This window comes from Mytilus californianus, unplaced genomic scaffold, assembly GCF_021869535.1.
Source record: "Mytilus californianus isolate M0D057914Y unplaced genomic scaffold, xbMytCali1.0.p SCAF_8, whole genome shotgun sequence".
In the NCBI taxonomy this organism is placed as follows: Eukaryota; Metazoa; Mollusca; class Bivalvia; order Mytilida; family Mytilidae; genus Mytilus; species Mytilus californianus.
The window spans coordinates 63,181,801-63,206,024 of NW_026262734.1; the positions used below are offsets into that span (position 1 = coordinate 63,181,801).

At 32.6% G+C, this 24,224-nt stretch overlaps 1 protein-coding gene across 1 annotated transcript; it reads left to right on the forward strand.

Moving 5' to 3' along the window:
- Nucleotides 1–23,683, forward strand: LOC127712827 (Na(+)/dicarboxylate cotransporter 3-like). The gene is made up of 14 exons (XM_052219434.1): nt 1–6; nt 5,215–5,364; nt 7,445–7,560; nt 8,115–8,272; nt 8,992–9,037; nt 10,002–10,184; nt 14,804–14,923; nt 15,694–15,783; nt 16,419–16,523; nt 17,708–17,793; nt 19,279–19,397; nt 21,238–21,399; nt 22,262–22,399; nt 23,454–23,683. The coding sequence occupies exons 1-14, from the start codon at nt 1–3 to the stop codon at nt 23,619–23,621; spliced, it is 1,647 nt and encodes a 548-aa protein (XP_052075394.1). The 3' UTR covers nt 23,622–23,683.
- The last annotated feature ends 541 nt before the right edge of the window (nt 23,684–24,224 follow it).

Genomic DNA, 24,224 nt, shown 5'->3' on the forward strand with positions numbered 1-24,224 from the left:
ATGAAGGTTAGTTATCATTCTAAAACAATCACATTCCTTTAGGAAGCCCTATATAGACAGACACTATACATTTATTTAGGTTTATGCAGCTAGTCTAAGATTATTGGAAACCTCATACCATGTCGACTTCATCATCATTTTAATCATTTCAATAGATGTTACTCGACTTTGGTCTATTTACGGACGCATATCATGTTTTTGCAAGATCCTGTCATTTATCCTTCAACCTGGACCATGAATATTAAATGTTGATGGCCCACGGTAATCTTCTTTGGTCTATTGGTATTTTTCCTCATATCCTTATTCTCATATGGTAGTTCCACAACAATTATCGAACGTGTGCATACCTGTCAACTTTTGAAAATCCTCAAGGGGGTTTTAGTGCGCGACAACAGTTTCAACAGTGTGTATAATTATTTTTATTGTTTCATCATATCTCGTGCAATGGCTGCAGCTTTCCAGTTAATATGTATGTGTTGCATCTAGATATGAATTGTAACACTTCATAGTAACTGAACAGGTTGAACAAATTCTTCTCAAGAGACAAGAAAAAATTACACCTCGAAACACCGGATCATTTAACATTTCAGCTTATAGTTATACATTTGTAAATGAAAACTGAGATTGTGATAGTAAGGTGAACAATTAAAAATCCGGATATCGCTGTGAATTCGATGAAAGTCAACCATTTCCAAATGATTTTTCCTAGTTTATCGAATTTTCAGAACATTTGCTCATACAAATTTCACACCATTTCGAAGAAGCTACGGAAATTTTATTGAAAAAATGAAAAATATTGCTATCACAGAAAAAAAAATCGATATTTGTTTATCATGACTAGTGCAGTGATACTGACATTATCATCAGGTACGTACGCATCAAAAGAAAATTGTACAAATTATAGTTTTGTAAATACAAAATATTAAATCTGTAATTAACAATTCTCAGACAATTCAATATATCAAGCATATTGTAAAGTGTGTATTAAAAAAAACCAAATGGATTGTCACATATTAGAAAATTAATTTATTGACAACCTTTTGTGAAAATTGTATACGTTTCCAAAGGTGTTTTGGATACAAATATATAGATACCTTTTCATAATTGTTGACCTATTGTGGGTGTAGAAATATCCAGCCACGTCTTCTTGAGAGTTTAGTTTACGGTGAGCTGATAAGCGCATTACGCAATTCGCGCAAAAAAAAAATAGGTAGCTTGTTTCAATGTAAAAAAGAGGTGTTCTTATGAAGTCGACACTATTTGACCCAAAATTCGAAAGAGTTTTAAAATTCTATTTTAGGGAATACAATTTAAGTATTATTATTATATCGAATTCTTGAATTTCCTCTTTCAATTTTATTTCAATTTCGAAGTAACGACAATAATATTAACGACAAATTAAATGCGTATTAATGCAATGATAATACTTTTTTCTAATAAACCCTAAATAATTTTGGACGCAGTAATACATGATAAATACTAGTAACAAATTTATGTGCGGTATGCTTATGAATTTTCTGATCTATTTTAGTTTCTTGTTTAACAAGAGAATAAACGGGTTATGCAAATTAGTAGGGTATTTAATAGATTGAAAACGGGTTTCAAGTTTATCGAAGGCTGGGCGGTGACCACTCGACTTGCAGACAATTTTTTTTTTTTTTATATTGTTAAATGTGTATAAGACATGTGCAGTGAATATTTATTTCTAGTATACTGATTTGTAATGTTTATTTTATAGATTTGTTATGATGAAGTGTTTATGCAGAGGCGTTTAGGACATTATTGTTTGATGAAATGAAAAGACAATTTTAGAAAATTGATTAGATTGTGAATTATGATGATTAAATAGAAATGGTCACCGTGCCTGTTAGTATCAGAAATAGTCTTGTCTTATTTGTATAGATATATACAATATGAGTAAGTTTAGAACAGATATTAGGGGTAGAGTCGTACAAGAAAATTAGAGCAAGTTAGCACATAAACATGTTATGTTCGTTTGAACATCGTGAACTAAGAACATAAGTCCAATGTCCTGTACGACATAATGGACAAGATTGTTTTGGCGGGAATGACATAACCTTCTAATTTAAAATCAATTACTCGTTTCATCAATGGCCTATACATGCAAATTAAAATTGTAGTAGTGACATGAATATAATGAACTGTCCTTTTGGATTACATAAACAAACTCCAGTAACACATCGACAATCTACTGATATAATGCTACATGTCAGTGAATATTAAGAGTCTTCAAAAGTTGGATGAAGTCAAATACACGTACTAGCATAATTTTGAATATATAACTATATATGTACCTGTTATATCGTGATGGCTTTATGTGATTTTCTCAGAAGAAATAGAAGGAAATTAATTATATTTCTTACTCCTTTACTTTTATTACCTCTTCCACTGGTCGTGAAAACACAGGTAAGAGATGTTTTTTTTTCTGCTGATGTTTCTGATGTTTTTGGTATAGGTACTTTGGGAAAGGACAATTTCTTATTTGCACTCCCCCTTTTTTTCTCTCCAAAATCTGATATAAACTATCAGTGACCACTGTGGATAGTAAGCTAATAATTGATAGTAAATCATAAACAAATGTTGTTTCTGGTATATTTATGTAGATATAACACAGAAAATTACGAAAAATAATTGAAATTAAAAGACTACGCAGTCAGAAGTATGTTTCATTACAGCTAGAAGTACATTTATTGTCATGTGACGTAGGATTGTTCAAGTTGCAAACTTTTTCTGTGTCTTATTTGGGAATCGATTATCGCCCATTTTGACCTTGTGCCTTGACAAATAAATCATTGACAATTGGATCTATCAAACATATTGTAAAGTCTGTATTAAAAAAAAACAAGATTGTCATATTTGTAATGGTGTTCCCAGTTTCTCTTCGACTTTTTTCCGTGCGCTCGTCCTTAAAATATGGATATGTGGTATGAATGCAAGTGAGGCAACTATCGACAAGAGACCTACGGACTTTAACAATAAGCAAAACATAAACATATAGTAAGCAATTAAAAGGCCCGAATTATCAAAATGTAAAACATTTGAATCGAGAAAAAACAAATATGTTTAACAGCAACCTTTTTTTCAGTTTCAATATAATTAAAATCGTTTGAAGGCCTAAAAACCAAAAAGGGCCTAAATAGAATATCTTAAGGATGTACTCAGGTGAAATTAAAAAAATCTAGAATTTAAAATTAATACTATAAGTCAGAAGAGCATTACTTAAGGAACAAAATAAGATAAAAATATTGGTAGGTTATGGAGCTCCTTATCGAGATATTTAATTTTTAAAAAATGGCGGGAAAAGGCTAACTCGGACTTTTACCTTATATTTGCATTGGTACTATTTGGGTCCCTAATCGAAAGAAAAGAAATCTAGAATCTGCTTAAATTTTAGTAAATGGCCTTTTGTGAGCTACTGAAGTCTTTTATGAAAAGAAAAATGGGTATTATGGTGCAAAATATTTTACACTGTATCGTAGGAAAAAACCAAGGAGTCCGAACATTTGACAAATGTTCCAAAAATCCTTAAATATAGCTTTAATCGAGAGAGTAGCAACCGTAGTTTTAATATTATCTTAATATAGTTCATGAATATCTGTGTGGTTTTCAGTTTGGGATATATAAACCAAAACAAATAGAACAATTTCAGGATCAACATGCAGAAATTGGGAGAACATTGTGATTAAAAATCATTTAATAGCAAAATTTATAATTGTGCAAACTATCATGAAATTTTATCACATTTTTTATAAGTTTAATTTCTATATTTGTAATATTTTTTCTGTAGTGTAAATGAGGTGAATGATAACCACACTACTTTATTCGACTGTTTTCATATTACCGACTATTAACTCCGGAGTTTATAAATTTTCGACAGGTTCGTGGTAGGACATTCTGGAGCTCGGTTAAGTAAGAGCAACTAAAATAAGTAAAATCAAGCTAACAAATGGTGCAATTTGGGAAATAACTGTTTTCTGATGATTTTATCGTGTATAGGGAACATTAAACAGTTATATGTTTTCCAATCTATAGGGTTCCCATCTCATTGATCCACTTATATAACCTTCCGAGCTTGTCTACTGTTTTTTTCTCCTCCTGATTTGCATGGGGGAAATGCCAACGGATGTTAAACAAACAACTAATTGCCAATTGAACTATCCAGTAGAAAATGAAAGGATATGGAGTAAATGTACATGGGAAAAAATCGCACACAATACATAGAAAACATAGAAAATTATCAATGAACAGGGCTTTTATTCCTGTTCTTCATCTTGACAGTTGATGTAGGGTCTTCAAAAATGAACAAATCATTCATACCCTACAACAAGGTCAAGACGGCCCCTAGCGTCGACTTAAGCGGTACTATTGATAAAAATAAACCACAGTTCACCTTCTTGCTCCCCACCCGCCTCGGAGTGCCAACTTGTGCGATGCTTGTGTACGGTTCTCCAGTCGAAAGCACCAGGGATACAAGAAAAGTGCAGTAATTTTGAAAGACATCGATCGCCACTAAAATATGCTTTGAAGTTACACATGTCGGGAGCGGTCAATGAATTACATAATTTAAAATTACGGGCGAGGTTTTTCAACATATATTTGTCTTACATTGCCCAACAAAAGACCAATAATTTCGAAACAACAAATGATAGACAATACATATAAAACTAAAAAAAAACAAAAGATAGACAGCACGGGGCACATCGAAATATATGTAAGAAAACCTAGCAGTTTAAAATAGTATGAAAGGGCAATATACAAAACAGATGACCAGACCAGTATTTTGAAGAAATGTAACCAAACATGAAATTTTGACGGTGTATTAATATGAGGAATTCTCACATGAACAAGCACACCATAACTGTAAATATTATAAGAGCATACACCTCAAGTGTCCAGCAGTCCGGTGTTGCAGTGTCAAATGAATATTCAACAGACCAGTAAGCCCTTGTATATATGAGATGCGCTTGCGTTTCGATGAACTGTCTCTTTTATGCAATAAAAGAAATTTTACGTTTTAGATTCAATAAAGTTTTACTGCTACTATTAAGTATTTACACAGCGCAAAAAAATCTTAAGAAATCAATTCCGAATTGATTATTTAAATGAGACATTCCTTTTTATGTGCCGTTTGTTTCATATTATCATATATACCTTTGAGGGTTTGAGATTTGATAAAAATGTCATTTTTTACAGGAATCAAAATGTGGATATGGAGTTCTTTTAATGGGTGTACTATGGATGACAGAAGCTCTTCCTATATCTGCTACAGCAATGCTACCAATCATTCTGTTTCCAATGATGGGAGTTAGCAGAGTTAGAGATCTAGCTTCAAAATATTTTTCGGTAATATTGCAATAGTATATAATTTAGTTATAGTTAAAATTACAATTGTGATTTTAAAAACATGCATCAAATAATGTAAAAATTATGTTTAACTATTAGGAAAATGAGGGTCTGGATGGGATTAACAAAATAGAGAATAATTGACACGAAAAAGAAAAAGTGGATCAAAAAATTAAAGGAAAGAATAATGGAGTGCTAAAATAAAAAGAAGAAGAATAAATGAAATAAAGAAAAATATCCCAAAAATTGAAGAATATATAAAAGAAGACACCCCATTCAAACCCTCGACATTGTTCCAATTTTTAAACTTCTGTGGATAAAGTATAACTTTGTAGAGATAAACATTTTGAACCTCCTATATCTAGTCTTCTGACAATATAAAATAAGGAGATGTGGTATGATTGCCAATAATAGAACTTCCTATAGACCACAGAACAAACATGTGAACAATTACAGGAAACCGTGCGCCGTTCAAGATAGGTGGTATGATTGCCATTAATAGAACTTCCTATAGACAACAGAACAAACATGTGAACAATTACAGGAAACCGTGCGCCATCCTAGATAGGTGGTATTATTGCCAATAATAGAACTTCCTATAGACCACAGAACAAACATGTGAACAATTACAGGAAACCGTGCGCCATCCAAGATAGGTGGTATGATTGCCAATAAGAAAACTTCATATAGACCACAGAACAAACATGTGAACAATTACAGGAAACCATGCGCCATCCAAGATAGGTGGTATGATTGCCAATAAGAAAACTTCCTATAGACCACAGAACAAACATGTGAACAATTACAGGAAACCGTGCGTCATCCAAGATAGGTGGTATGATTGCCAATAATAGAACTTCCTATAGACCACAGAACAAACATGTGAACAATTACAGGAAACCGTGCGCCATCCAAGATAGGTGGTATGATTGCCAATAAGAAAACTTCATATAGACAACAGAACAAACATGTGAACAATTACAGGAAACCGTGCGCCATCCAAGATAGGTTATATGATTGCCAATAAGAAAACTTCCTATAGAACACAGAACAAACATGTGAACAATAACATGAAACCGTGCACCATCCAAGATAGGTGGTATGATTGTCAATAAGAGAACTTCCTATAGACCACAGAACAAACATGTGAACAATTACAGGAAACCGTACGCCATCCAAGATAGGTGGTATGATTGCCAATGAGAGAACTTACTATAGAATACAGGACAAACATGTGAACAATTACAGGAATCCGTGCGCCATCCAAGATAGGCAAAATCCATACCGTATAGAAAGACAACATATTTTTATAAAAAATATCATATCGTACGCCAATTTTTTTTAATTTCCACTATATATCAATAGTGATTGGATACAAATTGGAATAGGTAGTTCATTATCACACTCGTGATCAAACATGTTTTATTAAGGTACACTTATTATTTCCTGTGAAAGGAGAACCTTTTTTTGTTTGATTAAGAAATCTTAAGATTGAAATAACTATAAGATGAAACATCTGCTTCTTTCCACATAATCAATCCACAATTTTATCGATCTTCATTGGCTGAAATGTCGTCCGTTTGTTGTAAGGGACGAATGAATACAAAGCCACGCCTTGTTAGAATGGGAAGTAAAAATCTGACACCCATGTTCATAATGTCATGCCCTCTCGGAACAACGTTTTTGAAGTTTCCATTAGTGGTTTGTTCAAACGTTAGTTGCGTGCTTCCTGTAATCTTTACTAATAGATATAAAAGATTTTAAGTTCCATGAATCGCAATTTGATATTCATATGGTTGGTTTCACGGACGGCACGACCCTTGCCTATCTCTGATAAAAAAAAATCCGCTTTCCACACTTTTGTGCAATCAATCACACCATATACAGTACGTACATTCAGCTAATGTCAGCAGTTTAAATTAAATGTAGATTTTCCCCAATGTAAAATTCATATTTAAATTTGGAAGATATTTTAAAGAAAATTCAGAAATAATTTCCAACTTTCTCTAAAATAATTGCTTTTAAAAATTGTTCATTCGCTAAATATTAATCCTTTATATTGAATATCATGCTATTTTAGGGTACAATGTTTGTTTTCTTGGGAGGTATGTCAGTAGCAGTATGTATAGAGAAATGGAATATACATAGACGATTTGCTCTGAAGTTACTCTTGTTGCTAGGTACATCTACTAAATGGTAAGATTATTCGTTTTCTTACTCAGGTTTGGTTTATTTCAGAATTAAAAAAGTATGTCATCGCTTCAATACGAATGGGCGCATTTTAAAGCTACAGTAACTGTGAATTATTTCAGATTCTTTAAGATTGCTTGTCTAAAAAAGAGCCGGATAATACAAAGGAGACATTCAAAGCTCATAAGAGGAGAAACTGACAACGGCATGACAAAACAAAAAAACACACACAAAAACGACAAAAGACAAACAAGTCTACCAATTACTTCTGTAACATAGAAAACTGAAGACTGAGCAACATGCAGGACGTCATCAAAGCCCCGTTTTGATCTCAATTGCTCCGGAAGAGTTAACAAATTCTGCTCCACATATGACACCGTCATGTTTCTCATGGTTAGAATAAATACGGTGTAAAAAATTCGAGAATGACTATTAAAAAACATTGTTACATTTCTGACTGTTGTTTTTTGTTGATGATAATGTTACTGTCATTTATATATTTTTAAAACTATTAAGGTTTTGAAAATATCTATGTCTTTTGTCACGTTTTAATTGGGTAGGCTGACATTTGGATTCATGGTTTCTACGGCGTTTATGTCTATGTGGGTCAGCAACACAGCAACAACATCCATGATGATTCCGATTGGTCAGGCTGTCTTGGTTGAACTGGTTCGAGTACGTAAAAGGAAATCGATCGACCAAGAGGAGAAAGATATAGGTTAATTTCATGTTATATTTCTCATAGCTAGATAAAACTATAATATACGGAATCTTTCTATTTGAACTGCCATAACATCCACACATTCTCTTTTATATTGTGGTGGATATATTAATCTAATGGTAACAATTATATTTCACTGCAGGCAGTAACTGAAAATAACTTATAATATTTGGCAAGAAACGCCTTATTCATAATGTATGTCAAACAATGGCAAAATGTAACATTTGCGAAACATGTTTGTGTAACAAGAAAGGCCTTAAGTTTTTCATTAGTAATTTCTCTTCCTTTAACACCGATAAACTAGAGATGGTGGATTTATAGATCTATTATATTTTTAACACTAGTGGTTTTACTAATAAACTCATCATAGATACTAAGCAATAAATTTTGTACACCTGACGCGCGTTTCGTCTACAAAAGACTTATCAGTGACATTCAAATGAAAAATGTGAAAAAGGCCAAATAAAGTACAAAGTTGAAGAGCATTGAGTACCCGAAATTCCGAAAAGTTTTGCCAAATAGAAGCTAAGGTAATCTAAAATACTTTGAAGTGAGATGACGTCATGAAATCTGAATAGAAAACTTCGTACTTTTTATCGCTTTTTATTGCTGTCAAAAGTTACTGTCTCTGAGATGGTGTTATTTTATTAACGAAGTCTCCATAAACGAAATTGCTAAAATTGACACCTTTGTTTAATTAAATATCATATTTTTAGGTGAACAAATGGACGAAAAGATTGATAATTTAGAAGAAAATGATAGGTAATATGAAATTAACTTTTTGAAAACACGAGTTGGAAATACCTTTGTTATCGCCAGTATTGTAGATATTCTATTCATGTTTTTTTTATGGTAAAAATGTTCAAATATCCGGAAGTTTGATATGTTTATGCTTATTTTAATAACTTTAATTGTCTCTTTTTTTTCTTTTTTCAATTTTTGTATGCACCATTCTTAATCTGGCTTGACCAAATCTATTGAAAATGAAATTCAAACACAATGTCACGGACCTTAAGCAACAGGTCAAGTTCGATTTAAACAGTAGGACATTTGCAGTTTAAGCGTTTTTATTTCTGCGCAGGGTATATGTGATCCCTTAGTTCCAGTTTATAATATTTGTTTTAATGAAACAGTTCATTTAAGAATTGAATGCTTCTTTTTGTAAATTCATTGGGGTGTAATAGCATTGGCCGAAGTACATTTTGTATGAAGCGCGGAAGCGCTTCATTCTAAAAATGTACGCACGGTCAACGCTTTTACAACCCTATGAAATTACTAAAAGAAGCGTTCAATACTTATAATTACATTTTTTCGCTATGATCATGAAAACACGATTCCTATCAACTTTTTTTTTTATTTACCTGTGCACTTTGTTGTGGAAACGTGTGTCATCATGTATGTTTCAATACATGCAATTCATTTTGAAATGAAGAATGACGCGAGATTGCTGTTAGCCAATCAAAATAACGTATTATAATGAAATATACATCGATATCTAATGTAATTATTTTCATTTAAAGTAGATCAACATACTAATGAAAATTGAAAATGAAAATGAAAATGTTTTACATTGTTATTTTGGTGCCTTTTATAGCTGACTGTCCGGTATGGGCTTTGCTCATTGTTGAATGCCGTACGGTGACCTATAGTTGTTAATTTCTGGGTCATTTGGTCTCTTGTGGAGAGTTGTCTCATTGGCAATCATACCACATTTTCTTTTTTACAGTAAACTGAAGTTGATAAAGAACAATGAGGATAGTGACACATTTGAATTTGAAAAGTTAGACGCTGAGTCAAAGAACCTTTGTAAACTGGTATGCCTCTGTATTTGTTACTCGGCTAATTGTGGTGGCATTGCGACATTAACTGGAACAGGACCTAATCTAGTGCTCAAGGGACAACTCGATCAGTAATTATAAACCAATGTTTGTCGTTGTGATAATTTTATCACAAACTCTAATATCCTTACTTTATGATGTTATACCAAACCCTTACCCAAAAGTCATCCCTAACCTACCTCACATATATACTAGTCAACAAAAGAAACGATACAAGGCAATGTATTTACCATATAAAATGAAATTGGATACACTGTACCAAGGTAAATAATTGCCCAATTGGTCTAATATTATACAATTACTGTCTTTTGATGAGGTAAATATGTGGTTTTATTGACTTTTGAAAAACTAATATTCACTGAGGCCAACGGCCGAAGTGAATATCAGTTTTTCAAAAGTCAATTAAACCACATATTTACCGAAACAAAAGACAGTTATTGTTTTATTCCATATTCCGAGAGAAATGTATGTAATGGCAATTAGTTACCAAAACCAATTGTACATCAAACGATTTTACCCAAATTATGCACGTTAAAGCACGCGACGTTTTGCGCGGTGAATATACTTTTTCCGCAGGTGAATATGCTTATTTATTCAAAATCCCATTCATATATAAAAACCTACTAAAGTTCTATCAATATGGAATAATTAGTGTTATTTTCTTATAATTACATTAGATGTATGTTTCATTATAATACGTTATTCTGATTGGATACACTGCAATCTCGCGTTATTCCTTAATCAACTTCGTTACACAATAAAATTTATCATTCATGATGACACTAGGTCCCACAATAAAGTGCACAGGTAAATTAAATAAAAACTTGATAAAAATCGTGTTTTCATGATCCTAGCTAAAAAATGTAATTATAAGTATTGAATGCTTCTTTTTGTAACTTCATAGGGTTGTAAAAGCGTTGACCGTGCGCACATTTTTAGAATGAAGCGCTTCCTCGCTTCATACAAAATGTGCTTCGGTCAACGCTTCTACACCCCAATGAAGTTACAAAAAGAAGCATTTAATTCTTAAATCAAAACCATTGATTTAAGGGCAAATACGCGAATTTTTTTTTGTTATTTCAAAAATCGTATTTTCACCCAAAAATTCAAAAATCGATATGAGAACTTAAAATTTTAAACTTAAACATGGTCTGCTTAAAATTTTAAATGCCTTTGCAGATATTTGAATGCTTAATTCTCATCTTCGAAATTAAGTGCCGACTTTTGTCATCATTTTCCGCAAAATAAATTGGACCTCTGTGTTCAATAACACGGTATTTCCTCACTTTCCGATTTGGTCAGATTCTTTTAATCATATGCATTTGCTTTGCAAATGAATGTTTTTCATTGGATAATTTAACAGTTTTTCCTATTTATTATGTTTTATGATAAATTTGAGTTTAAACTTGTGTATCGTTACTTTTGTTGACTAGTATACTTTCAACCCTAACCTACCTTATATATACTTATATGTTTGATTATACCAAAATATTAACTCTAACCATCTAAAAGCTAATATCGTATATTCAGTAATAAGGAACTGAGAATTACCCAATATATTGCTCAAAGGAGAAATCGAACTGTAATATAACAAACGTTCCTCTTTATATGAATGCTTGTTTGCTTAAAATGATCACTCAACATAATATCTAATTTTGATCTTGTCAGTTTACGTTAATGGTAACGCCTTACTTTCAATGCTGTATTCTGATTGGGTTGAATATTTGGTTGGTTTTCTTTCTTTTGGTCCTTTTCTTCCTTTTTGTTTGTTTGATTGTTTTAATTTGTTAATCAGAACATGTGTTTAAAATAATTGCAAATGGCTGAAATTTTTGTTCGAGCATATTGTTTTTCTTAAATTGTTTAACATTTCATACCGATATAACATGTTACTTTTATTATTCTTCCCTTAATTTATTTATTTTGTATTTACATTGTATCATAGGTCAAGTTTATTTGTTCAGTGTATGTTCACTGGTGTTAATATGTCCTTTGATTGAGTTAAGCTATTTCAGTTGATATTTTATAGTGTGTCTTTCTATGTTGTGATGTTACACTATTGTTTCAGAAAAAGGGTGAAGGTTTGGTACCATTTAAACGTTTAAACCCGCTGCATTTGTTTGCACCTGTCCTAAGTCAGGAATCTGATGTTCAGTAGTTGTCGTTTGTTGATGTGGTTCATAAGTGTTTCTCGTTTTTTATATAGATTAGACCGTTGGTTTCCCCGTTTGAATGGTTTTACACTAGTAATTTGTGGGGCCCTTTATAGCTTACTGTTCGGTGTGAGCCAAGGCTCCGTGTTGACCTATAATGGTTTACTTTTATAAATTTTGACTTGGATGGAGAGTTGTCTCATTGGCACTCATACCACATCTTCTTATATCTATATCTACTTTTACGTATAAACCACATTTCAAACTTGACTCTGAATCTGTAGACCAATTTTGATTTCTTATTCATATAAGAGGATACATATGATGTATTGAAAACGTTGCGTTTATACACATACCACACCATTATAAACCGATTAATGGTCATTAATAATTGATAAGTTACTGAATTACAACATTGTCAAATGTACTGACAGAAACAAATTATTATAATTGTTTTAGAAACAACGATCTTGATATTCCGAACTCTTGGTTTGAAAAATCATGTAAACCTAAACTGTTTGTTCTCTTTCGCCTATTATATATCAAATTTGTAGGGGCCTCTGTGACCGAATGGTCTAAGTATTTCAACCATTGTATCACTTGCTTGTCAATTAACACTGAGGCTGTGAGTTCGACTCCAATCTTAATTGACTAGGATTGTCAGTTTTCCTGCCGAAAGCACAGGCACTTGTCTCTGAAAAAAAAATAATGCTATATACTTTAATATAACACCTTGTCAGAGCCAAGTGCCTGTGACCAAAAGTCGGTTTCCCCCGCCAATAAAAATTACCCACCTCCAAATAGCAAGTCGAGTTGAAAGTGGCGTTAAGCACAAAAAATCTTTCAATCAATCATATCTAACTGTCTTTTCCAGGATTTTCATTACCTGTCAAAAATACTCTTTTTTCTTTGTTCAAAGTATCGATTACAGGTAAAAATTTGACTTGCTGATGAATTTTTAAAAGTAAAACCCAAGGGAAACCCAAAGAATAAAAAAATATTTTAACACAAACTATCAAAGAGTCACAACTTAAAATTCACAACCTCTGTATTGAACGTTGTAGAACGACAAACTAATACGTGCAGGCGGAAACCCAGTTGAAATTAGACAAAAGAAATGGAACTCTTTATTAAAAGGCAACAAAGACAAAGGCCGTAGTTTGACCTATAAAGGTTTATTTTTACAAATTGTGACTTGGATGGAGATTTATCTCATTGGTACTCATACCACATCTTCTTATATCAATTTGGTAAATTTGAATTGTTTACATCTGTTTCTTTGGACTTTAAAAGTTTAATGAATGTGCATAGTTTAGGATTTTATGCATCTTAAATTATGGTATGGAGCTTTGAGATATTTATATACGCATTTTCACAAACAAGTCGATTTTGGTAGGTGCAAATACACGTGGATTTTTTTTTTTTTGCTCATAAGCATAAATTCCGCCGTAGAAAACCAAAGAAAGATGATAGATTAATCTTGTTAAATCAATAATTTGCATCTCTGCCCCCGGCGACAGTTTTTTTAGAAAAATCCCAAAATGGGCAATAATTTCATCGCAAAGAGAAAGTCGAGTACACCTTTTTTATGTTCAGGTGTGTTTGAGTTGAAAATTCTGTATTGAAAACGTATAAAAGAAAAATATTTGATAAATCATTTCGCTTCAGATTCTATTATTTTTATATATTAAGGCTATAGGTTGATATAACATTAAAAATTTACAGTACTAAAAAATGAAATATATGGGTCAAGCGAAATACCTTTCTAATGAGTCATAACAACAGAGTAGGTATGTTTGAATAACAAATTTTTACTAAAAGCACTTGACTTTACAAAATTACAAGAGGATCTTAACAATGCATAACTTAAAAAAAACTTAATTTTAGGGTGATTTATTCGAATTTTTAAAAATATTTTTGAACTTTCGAAAATCCCCCTTTGACAACCGATCAGACAATTGTTTTAAGTTGACCAAATGCATTAAAGTACATTAAATGATGCCCAATAGCTAGTAGTCTTTTAAAATACAACTGGCATATAAGGATCGTAATGATGCTATGTGGATAAATTGATCGGTTTTCAAGAGCTAAATTGACAGCGCGTCATCACTACAGTGGCTTCCGTTTTTACGATTATAAAAATTAGGTGGCTTTATAGGGAGATAATTTTTTCGATGGAGAATCCTTACTGCATGAAAGTCGGTATCCGCGGCCTCATAATGAGAAAGAGAAAGTTAGATTACAGAGGACAATATCCGAAAGAAAATAATAAAAAACAACGTGTTGGGGTATGGATTGCCAATAGCTAACTTGGATATATGGATAGAAAACTTTAGTAAAGGGTACACATTCATATTGTCATCAAAACTGGAATTGTTAACAGATCTTGACAGATGTTCCGTACGATTGTTTCTATGTTTAAAGTTGACTATAAATCGGCATATTATATCGCCAGTTTAACATTTAAGAAATTATTTGATTATTGTATATTTGAATTATTTCATGTATATTCTATTTGTTTCCAACTTTTTGTTTAGATTGGCTGGTGGTAGTTCCGGTATATCATTTGCTACATGGTTCATTTTCGGGTTTCCTATAACGACAGTCAGTGTTTTAATAAATTGGTTAGTTCTACAGATTATGTTCTTTGGATGGAGGTGAGTTAGAATAAATGGAAGCATACTCATGTCAACGTATACTTATTGTTAGTGGTTTGTTTTAAAATGAATATGAGATGACAGTGGGATTCCTCCCAATAACATAGAGAGTTTAGGAAAATACATATTGGTTGTATTTTTTTTCTTCTAAACGTCTAGTGGCATACTGTTCAAGCATATAAGTCTACAAGTATAAAATAACAAATTAATTAAACGATTAATTGTACCTTGCATGGACTGAAAATGGCGGAAAGAGATGATATTTGGGTATATACAGAAATTTCTCGTTGAAAAAGAGTCATAGTAAACGAAGTAGTATAACTGGTTTTTACATGCAGGGGAATAAGTGCTGAACCTACAACAGGCATCAAGTTTTATATCAACTGATATAACGATAGGTAAAAATGCTACCTACATGTAATACATGATGTTGTTCATTATTTTCAATATAACACATCACATACTTTGAAACAAAAATCCACGATTTGCATACAACTCAATAAAATGAATTCCAACATCTTTGAAGATTTCTTATTCACAATTTACAACTCCCGTTAGCGCCATGTGTCGCAAAGGGCACTCTTTGGGAAGTCATCACAATTCATTTAATAAATACGATAGATTCATTTGATAAATACGATTATTCATTTGATTAATACGATAAATTCATTTGATAAATACGATAAATTCATTTGCTTAATACATTAAATTCATTCATTTATTTATTCAAACCAGTTTCGTTCACATACTATAACATTTGTAAATTCAAGGGGTCCATTCACAAAAACCAAAACATGTGAAAATCCAGAAAGAATCAAAATGATACTGCAAAAGCAGTATGAAAGTCTTGGAGAAATAAAGTAAGTAAAAGTGTGATAATACACCCCGCTTATGTGTTTGAGATACAATGCATAACCGTTAGTTCGTTAAAAAGATAAAATGAGTCCGGAGTGTTTTTAGATCAAGAAAGCCAAGCGTGATTTTCCTGAGAATAAGTCATATCTATAAGTCACATCTTATAATGATGTTTATAATCTTATGTCAATTTTACCTACAATACATATCGTAACGCCGCCTTTGGATTTCGCTAATATATTTAAGTATTTCGTATTAATCTTTTTAGAATTAATTGAACAGAAACTACGATACTACGAATTTAAAAAAAAAAATAAATATTAAACAATTATTTCAGAAATGTATACTTATTGTATTTTTCATTGTCAAGTTTTTTTGGTTTTTTTTTTTAGTTTTCTTTTGACTTGTGATGTAAATTTTATAAAGACAGATTAAATATACCAATCTTTATATGTAGTACGTCAGACGTTCGTTTCGTCACAGTTAAAGTAACATGCGTTTCTTCTCAGCTAATGCATAAGTGATTAAATTAGAAATTTTTATAAAAGAGTTAAATACAATTGTTTGCTTCCATTCAATTTTTTTTTTTAAATCTTGTTTGACTAAAACTTTAATCATTGTATTGATAACTTATTTTTAGTTTTGCACAGAAAGCGGTTTGTGTCCATTTTGTAATGCTTGTGTTGTTGTGGTTTTCATTAGAACCAGAGTTTGTTCCTGGCTGGGGACATTTCTTTAAAAAGGGGTATGTGTTAGTGAGTAAAAAATATGATTTCGAGCACAAATAGAAGAAGAACAAGAACATATTTTATTACCAATTAAGGGCCCACAAGGGGCATATAGGAATACATGTATAAGGAAAAAGAACATTGATTAGCATAAATACATAGAATTTAAATACACAATCACAATACAATTAGACTGTAATAAAGCCCTTGGTTTATAGTATATAATATAGTTACATGATATGATTTCGAGCATAAGGTTACTCAATTTATACGAACAGGCAATTATATATCATCCATTGTACAATAGCTTTAGCAGAAATAATAAATATTTTGTCTTTCTACAAGCGATGCGATATATAATTTTTCAAGTCGTTGCTTTTATTACACTTCCTTTGTCTGTTATCTTTATATGCATGTAGGGGCATCTGTAACCGAGTGGTCTTAGTAGTGCATCCACTGTATTACTAGCCTGTCAACCCAGAGATTGTCAGTTCGAACCCCGCACGTGGCAGGTGTGTTCCACTCCAATTTTTATTGACTAGAATTGCAATTTTCCTGCCGAAGGTCGGTGGTTCTCTCCGGTTTCCTCCACAAATAAAAATTTTATTTGGTAGCACAAAAATGTAAAATGTAACTGTATACTTTAACATTGAAGCGGTTTTATTTTCCATAAAGTTTCCAACAGACACCAAATATATAAAAAGTCGAACGCTTAAAGTAGATAACATAATCTTTGTGCAGTAGTATCTAGTACAAAACTTAAGAAGTAACAAGAACGATATTCATAACACATTGATTTAAGAACGAAAAAAGTCGATAACCAAGGTAGATTCTGCAAGTGGATTGACACCGGTTTTTTTTTTAAGAAGAATAAAATTGAGAATGGAAATAGGGAATATGTCAAAGAGACAACAACCCGACCAAAAAGCAGACAACAGCCGAAGGCCACCAATGGGTCTTCAACGCAGCAAGAAAATCCCGCACCCGGAGTTGGTCCTCAGCTGGCCCCTAAATAAAATTGTGTACTAGTTCAGTGAAAATGGACGTCACACTAAACTCCATTCTTTGTTGTATAATGTTATCTTGCTATTTATTTGCTATTTTGTGTTATATTATGTTATCTTTTGCTATTTTGTATTGTATGATTTTATCTTTAGTTATTTTGTGTTGCATTATGTAACGTTTAGCTATTTTTGTGCAGGTATGTGTCAGATGCAGTACCAGGAATGATAATAGCTACTAGCTTGTTTATTTTTCCTTCTAGAAGGCGATCCAAAACTGAAACAGGTATATGTTGCTATTTCCACAGTTCTTTTAAATCATTAGAGAATTCTTGGTATTTAACATTCGTAATGTTATTCGAACATACATAAACATGTTTTTTTAGCATCATTAGCTTATTCATAGGATTTCCGTAGACAATCCTGATTTTGTGAATGTATAAGTTATTCCATACGTCATCTCTTTCGTATAATACATTGACACTTGTCGATTTCAAGTACAATATTGTACTTATTATTTTTACTAAGAATTGCGCATGTATATGCGTTTAGTTTCAATACCGCGTTCCCTCAAATGTTCGACCGTTTTGTGAGATTAGCCGTTGTAATGACTTTTGATCATGAAAGAAATATTTACTGAGACAACGGCAGAAGTGAATATCAGGTTGTTTTTTTAAATTAAATTTCACCACATATTAACCGAAACAAAAGAAATTTTTTTTTGTATTTCACATTTTGGCAAAGACATTCATTATGACAATTGTTTTACCAAAACCAATGTAAAAACGTTACATGTAAAACAAGTGACGTTTTGAGCGGCGAATTCAATTTTCTGCAGGTAAATGTGCAATATTATTCATAATTCGATTCATATAGAAAATAAAATTGAGAATGGAAATGGGGAATGTGTCAAAGAGACAACAACCCGACCATAGAACAGACAACAGCAGAAGGTCACCAACAGGTCTTCAATGCAGCGAGAAATTCCCGCACCCGGAGGCGTCCTTCAGCTGGCCCCTAAACAAATATATATACTAGTTCAGTGATAATGAACGCCATACTAAACTCCAAATTGTACACAAGAAACTAAAATTAAAAATAATACAAGACTAACAAAGGCTAGAGGCTCCTGACTTGGGACAGGCGCAAAAATGCGGCGGGGTTAAACATGTTTATGAGATCTCAACCCTCCCCCTATACCTCTAGCCAATGTAGAAAAGTAAACGCATAACAATACGCACATTAAAATTCAGTTCAAGAGAAGTCCGAGTCTGATGTCAGAAGATGTAACCAAAGAAAATAAACAAAATGACAATAATACATAAATAACAACAGACTACTAGCAGTTAACTGACATGCCAGCTCCAGACTTCAATTAAACTGATTGAAAGATTATGTCTTCATCATATGAATATCAGGCACAATCCTTCCCGTTAGGGGTTTAGTATCATACCATCATAACATATATGAGAAGAACATAACCCGTGTCATGCCAACAACTGGTTTTTAAATAGATGTGTTTAGTGCCGATGCAAAGACCCTATAAGTGAATCAATATTAACGCCAAAATATGCAATCTTTAATGACCTGACAACAGTATCGTAACTATATCACCTACTTAAATAATTCCATATGGAATATGTCTTATTTCGCGAACCGGACATTCGATCAATTAGAAAAATTAGAAACCCGACCATAAGAATCATTTCTTAATTCAAGTTATCTCCCTTTAAAGTGTCCACAATTCTTGTACATGATCGATTTCTTTTAGGTGAGGACGATACAAAAGAAATACCTCCACTTCTAGAATGGCAAACATTTGTGCAAAAAATACCGTGGGGAGTTATGCTTCTACTTGGTGGTGGATTTGCTCTTGCTTTCGCATGTCAAGTATGAAACTATTTTTAATTCTTCTGATATGTCAAATACACATCAGATATGTATAGATGGATGCAGTCCTAACCTGTACGACAAGTCATTTTGGCCGGTCAAAGTTATCCTGAGACAGATTTTATGACTGCTTCGACCGGTCTAAGAACCAAAATCAAGTTAGTTAAAAAAAAACAGACTTGGTCCTAGGATAGTTTTTATGGCTGCCTAAAAACGGTTCACTTTAGACTGGTCCGCTATTGAAGTTAACATAACATCCAGTCCTGAAACAAGTTAATTTCGACCTTGACAACTCCAAGTGAACCAGACCTGTTCTAAAGTTAACTTTTGGAAGGTCTGCTCAACACTAAGTTAATTTGTGACCGCTTTATATTCAATTGATAAAATAATTTAAAATTTCTGTTTCTTGATATAAAACAAAAGCTAACGTTCATTGTATAGTTCAATATGTATCAAATTCTTCAAGTTATTTATATTCGATATAACATAACTTCTTATGTTAACTTGGAAAGTCGTCAACAAGTCTGCCCCAAGTTTATTTCATACAGGTTAGAACCGTACCTATCTGTTATCTCTACAATGTTTTCTTTAGTTATATATCAATGAGATAAGTGATATTGTTATGTTTAATTCATGTAAAATTCTCTGTTGGATGCGAAATAAAGCGTTTGGTCTAAGAAAGGCAACTACCGCAACACTCTTAAATGAGATCAGTTGGCGAGACTGTGTTTATATTTTCTTCCATTCCAGGAAAAATTGTGAAATATTAATGTATAAACGAAACCAAATACTATGAACACATCATGCGTTTCTGCAAAACCTTCATATAAGGTGTACGCTCGAATCACGTACGTTCTGGAATAAAAAAAAAAAAAAGATATTTGACATATGAGCATCAAATCTAAATTCAAACATGCATGCATGTAAGTTTCGTTACAGTTTGTGAAATATATATTCATGGACAATTATTTCTGTTTTGCATTTGAAATCAAGATTTATTTATGAAGTTTAAACGTCAATCCATTTTTCTTTGCGCCCCCAATGGTGACTGAGGAATAGAAATATGTTCACTCGTGGTCTTCTTCCGACCGGCAGTAAAACTCTTGCCAAAGTAGGGCGTCCGTTTGACTGTTCGGAATGTACAAGTACGCAGTCACGTTCAGTCGTCAGAATTGGAACGTTAAATCCAAAGCCTCGTGTAAAGAGAATGGCACGCTCTAGCAGGCTGAGAAGCCTTGCAACAACTCTTGAGGGTTCCGTAGGTGGCCTGTTTTAAGGCAAAATTTCTGTCCCTATCAAATATATTCTCGTTTTCCAGTGTCAGTTCAAATTTTCCCGACCTTCGTCCCGGACGGCCTCTATTAAAAGACCTACCCATTGTATTTATTGTTAATTTGTTCTCGTCCTCAAAATGCAAGACATATATGCCACTGGACGTTAAGCAACCAACCAACAATTAATTAATAATATTTCTTTGCCTGTCATGTTCCAAGTACGTTCAAATTACAAAATAAACGACAACCATGATCATAGCCGGAAATCTGCAACAGCAATAGAAAACTAACCAATTTGATATATTAAACAGTCATAACGACAACGAGAGAAAAAGTGGTATTGGTGTCTTCGTTTGTATTTCAATGGTTGTCTATTTATAGTGAATGTTCATGGGAGTCCTTTATCGATATCAGCTGAATTATTTACAATTTATTTACACATGTTCGGGGCGAAGACGAGCTTTTCTATTGATAAAAACCGTTGTATGACCTCTTTATGTCCAATCTAGATTTCTGTGCTTGTGACATTTATTTTCCTGAAACACAATGTTTTCCCTTTTTTAAAGGAATCTGGATTATCACTATGGTTAGGTGCACAGCTGTCTGTGTTTCGAGACGTACCCGTTTGGATTATGATATTTATAATATGTCTTATTGTTTCCTTGACAACCGAGGTTATCAGTAATACAGCCACATGCACTATCGTCCTTCCTGTATTGGCAAACATGGTAAGTTCAAAAGTTTACTTTTTTATTTTATCAGGCGCTTTTATTTATTATATTGACAAATTGTATGTATACATTCTACTGTAACAATGATCAAATTGTAAGGAAAAGTACTATGTTTTCTCCTGTATCAGAGATTTTTCAATGATGATAATACGTTTGTAAATTCATTGTTTAAGAAAAAAAGTAACATTGAAGTTCCATTTTCAATTACAGAATGAGATAACATTTTCATTGCATATTTCTCGTGAAGACCGTTTGAAATGGAGTTTGACAATATAAAAATACGGAGATGTGGTATGGTTGCCAAGGAAACAACCATTCTCCAAAAACAAAATGACATGGATGTAAGCAACTATAAGTCACCGTACGGCCTTAAACAATGAGCAAAACCCATACCATATACCTATCTATGTTTAAATAAGAATACAAGTACCTTTTTCATCAATATAACCATTACACAAAAATATACGAAATTAAAGCAAAACAAATAAATGCGAATTTAATATATTCTTTGAATTTGTTAGTTATAGGGGTTTATTTTTACAATTTAGAACTATTAGTCCCCATTTTATCCATTGGCATACTTTAAACTATGATTATACTCAAAATTGACTATCATGAAAACGTGTTTCAACTGAAAAATGACAAAATGTTACGAGAAAGGATATATAAATAGGCTGAGCTTTTATCCAATCTCTTTGTTTGAATATAATTGATTTTAACTGTTAAATTTTTCAATTGAATTGAAAAATGACTACACTGAAAAAATCAGCCGCCTCTATATCTTATGTAAATAATAACATATATATTTTAGACTTTGTCGTTATCTCATTAAATAGTTAAATGAGTTATTTTCATACAGGCTGCTGGCGTGCATCTCCATCCTACATATTTAATGTTGCCTGCATCTGTCGCCTGCTCATTTGCTTTTATGCTGCCTGTATCTACACCACCAAATACCATAGCATTTTCATACGGATATCTTAAAGTTACTGATATGGTGAGTAAATTATAGAATTTTTATCATTAATGACGATTTAAATATTTGATATTGAAACAAGAACCCCAAAAACTGGAGCAGGGTTACTTATAAATAAAAAATTTGCAGAAAACATCTGGTTATATTTCTTGAAATGTTGATGTCAGTAATTGCTTTGTATATATAAAAACCTTGCTTTGTCAAATTTTAGTGAATATAGCTTAAACAAGGCCAAATGAACTTCACTAGAAACTGGTAGTTTTCCTAGGTATTGTATTGTTCTTTGGTTCAACCAAGCAAATAAAATAACATTTGATAAATATGGCACTTACGAAACGTGTGTCCGGAATTACCTTTATCGCGGAAACGCCCAAAACGAAATATCTAGTGCCCAGATTTGGCTGAAGGAGTTGGAAACTTTCATTTTTTTTAATAATTTTAACCACAACGTTGATCTTACGGTAGCCTCCTCTCCTCGAGAGTGACAGTACGTGGATTAGATTCCCGGCCGGATCAAATTCAGGCTTGAAAATTGATAATTGCTGCTTCTCTGCAAATCATGAGGCATTGAAAATTGCTATTTGCTGATTCTCTGCAAATCATACAGCATTTAAAAATAAGAGCAAAAACTCGTCGGCTCTTAGCAAGAAAAGCGTTTCCGGGTAGGACGACTTGTCTTCTTCACGAGTGCTACCTTGTTAACTAGAACGTCAAAAATCCGACTCTGTGTATCGGTCTAGTACAAAACAGAATTCATATTCACATTCACATTAGCCATTAATTCATCATCATCATCATAACTATTTCTAAATCTTATCAACGGGAATTCAAAGAAACGTGTGTTTTAATCAACTGAACGGCAAACCACCGACTTCTGGAAATTAAATAAATTCTGATGGGAAAAGACACAAAACAAGACAAAATAAAAGTGGCTATCACAAATCGCGAGGACGCCGATCGAAAAATAAAAAAGACCATTAAACAGGAACATGATTTTAATCATAATAGAAATTATCCCGAACAAATCAAACACTTCCAAAAATTGTAAGTTTTTTCTGTCTTTTTTCAATTTTAGATGAAGGTCGGAGTATTTTTAAACTTCATTTGTGTAATAATTGTAACAGTGGCAATCAATACATATGGAGCAGCATTCTTTAATCTACATGAGTATCCAGACTGGAAGCTTCTCTCATATCAAACAACCAATCTTAATACAACCAACACTAATTCTACATTGTTATAATGATTTCTTGTAAGACGAGTGCCTTAAATTCGAGACATAATTGAATATAAGACAAAACTATATATAGCTAGTTGTTTTTTGTTTGTTTGTTTTTATGACCGGTGCCATCATTGTAGTGCGAAATGTAAAAATAAGCAGACGTGGTATGATTGCCGATGAGACAACTATCCACCAAAGTTCAAATGAAGTGGATGTAAGCAATTATAGGCAACAGTACGGCCTTCAACAATGAGAAAAACCATACCATATAGTCGTCTATAAAAGCCCCGACATGAAAAATATGAAACAATTCAATTGAGAAAACTAACGGCCTAATTTCTAACAAAACAATTTACGAAAAACAAATACGGCAGACATGAACAAACGACAACCACTGAACTACAGGCTCCTGACTTGGGACAGGCACATAAAGAATGTGGCGGGGTTAAACATGTTTGTGAACGCTCAACCCTCCTCTAAACTGGGACAGTGGTGTAACAGCACAACATAAGAACAAAGATCGATCATTTTACAGCTTAATTCATTTTCGTGCTTCGTATCAATATAAAACAAGAGACCGCTTATGATATCAGAGGAAGCCAGATCGAATTTTATTTATAAAAA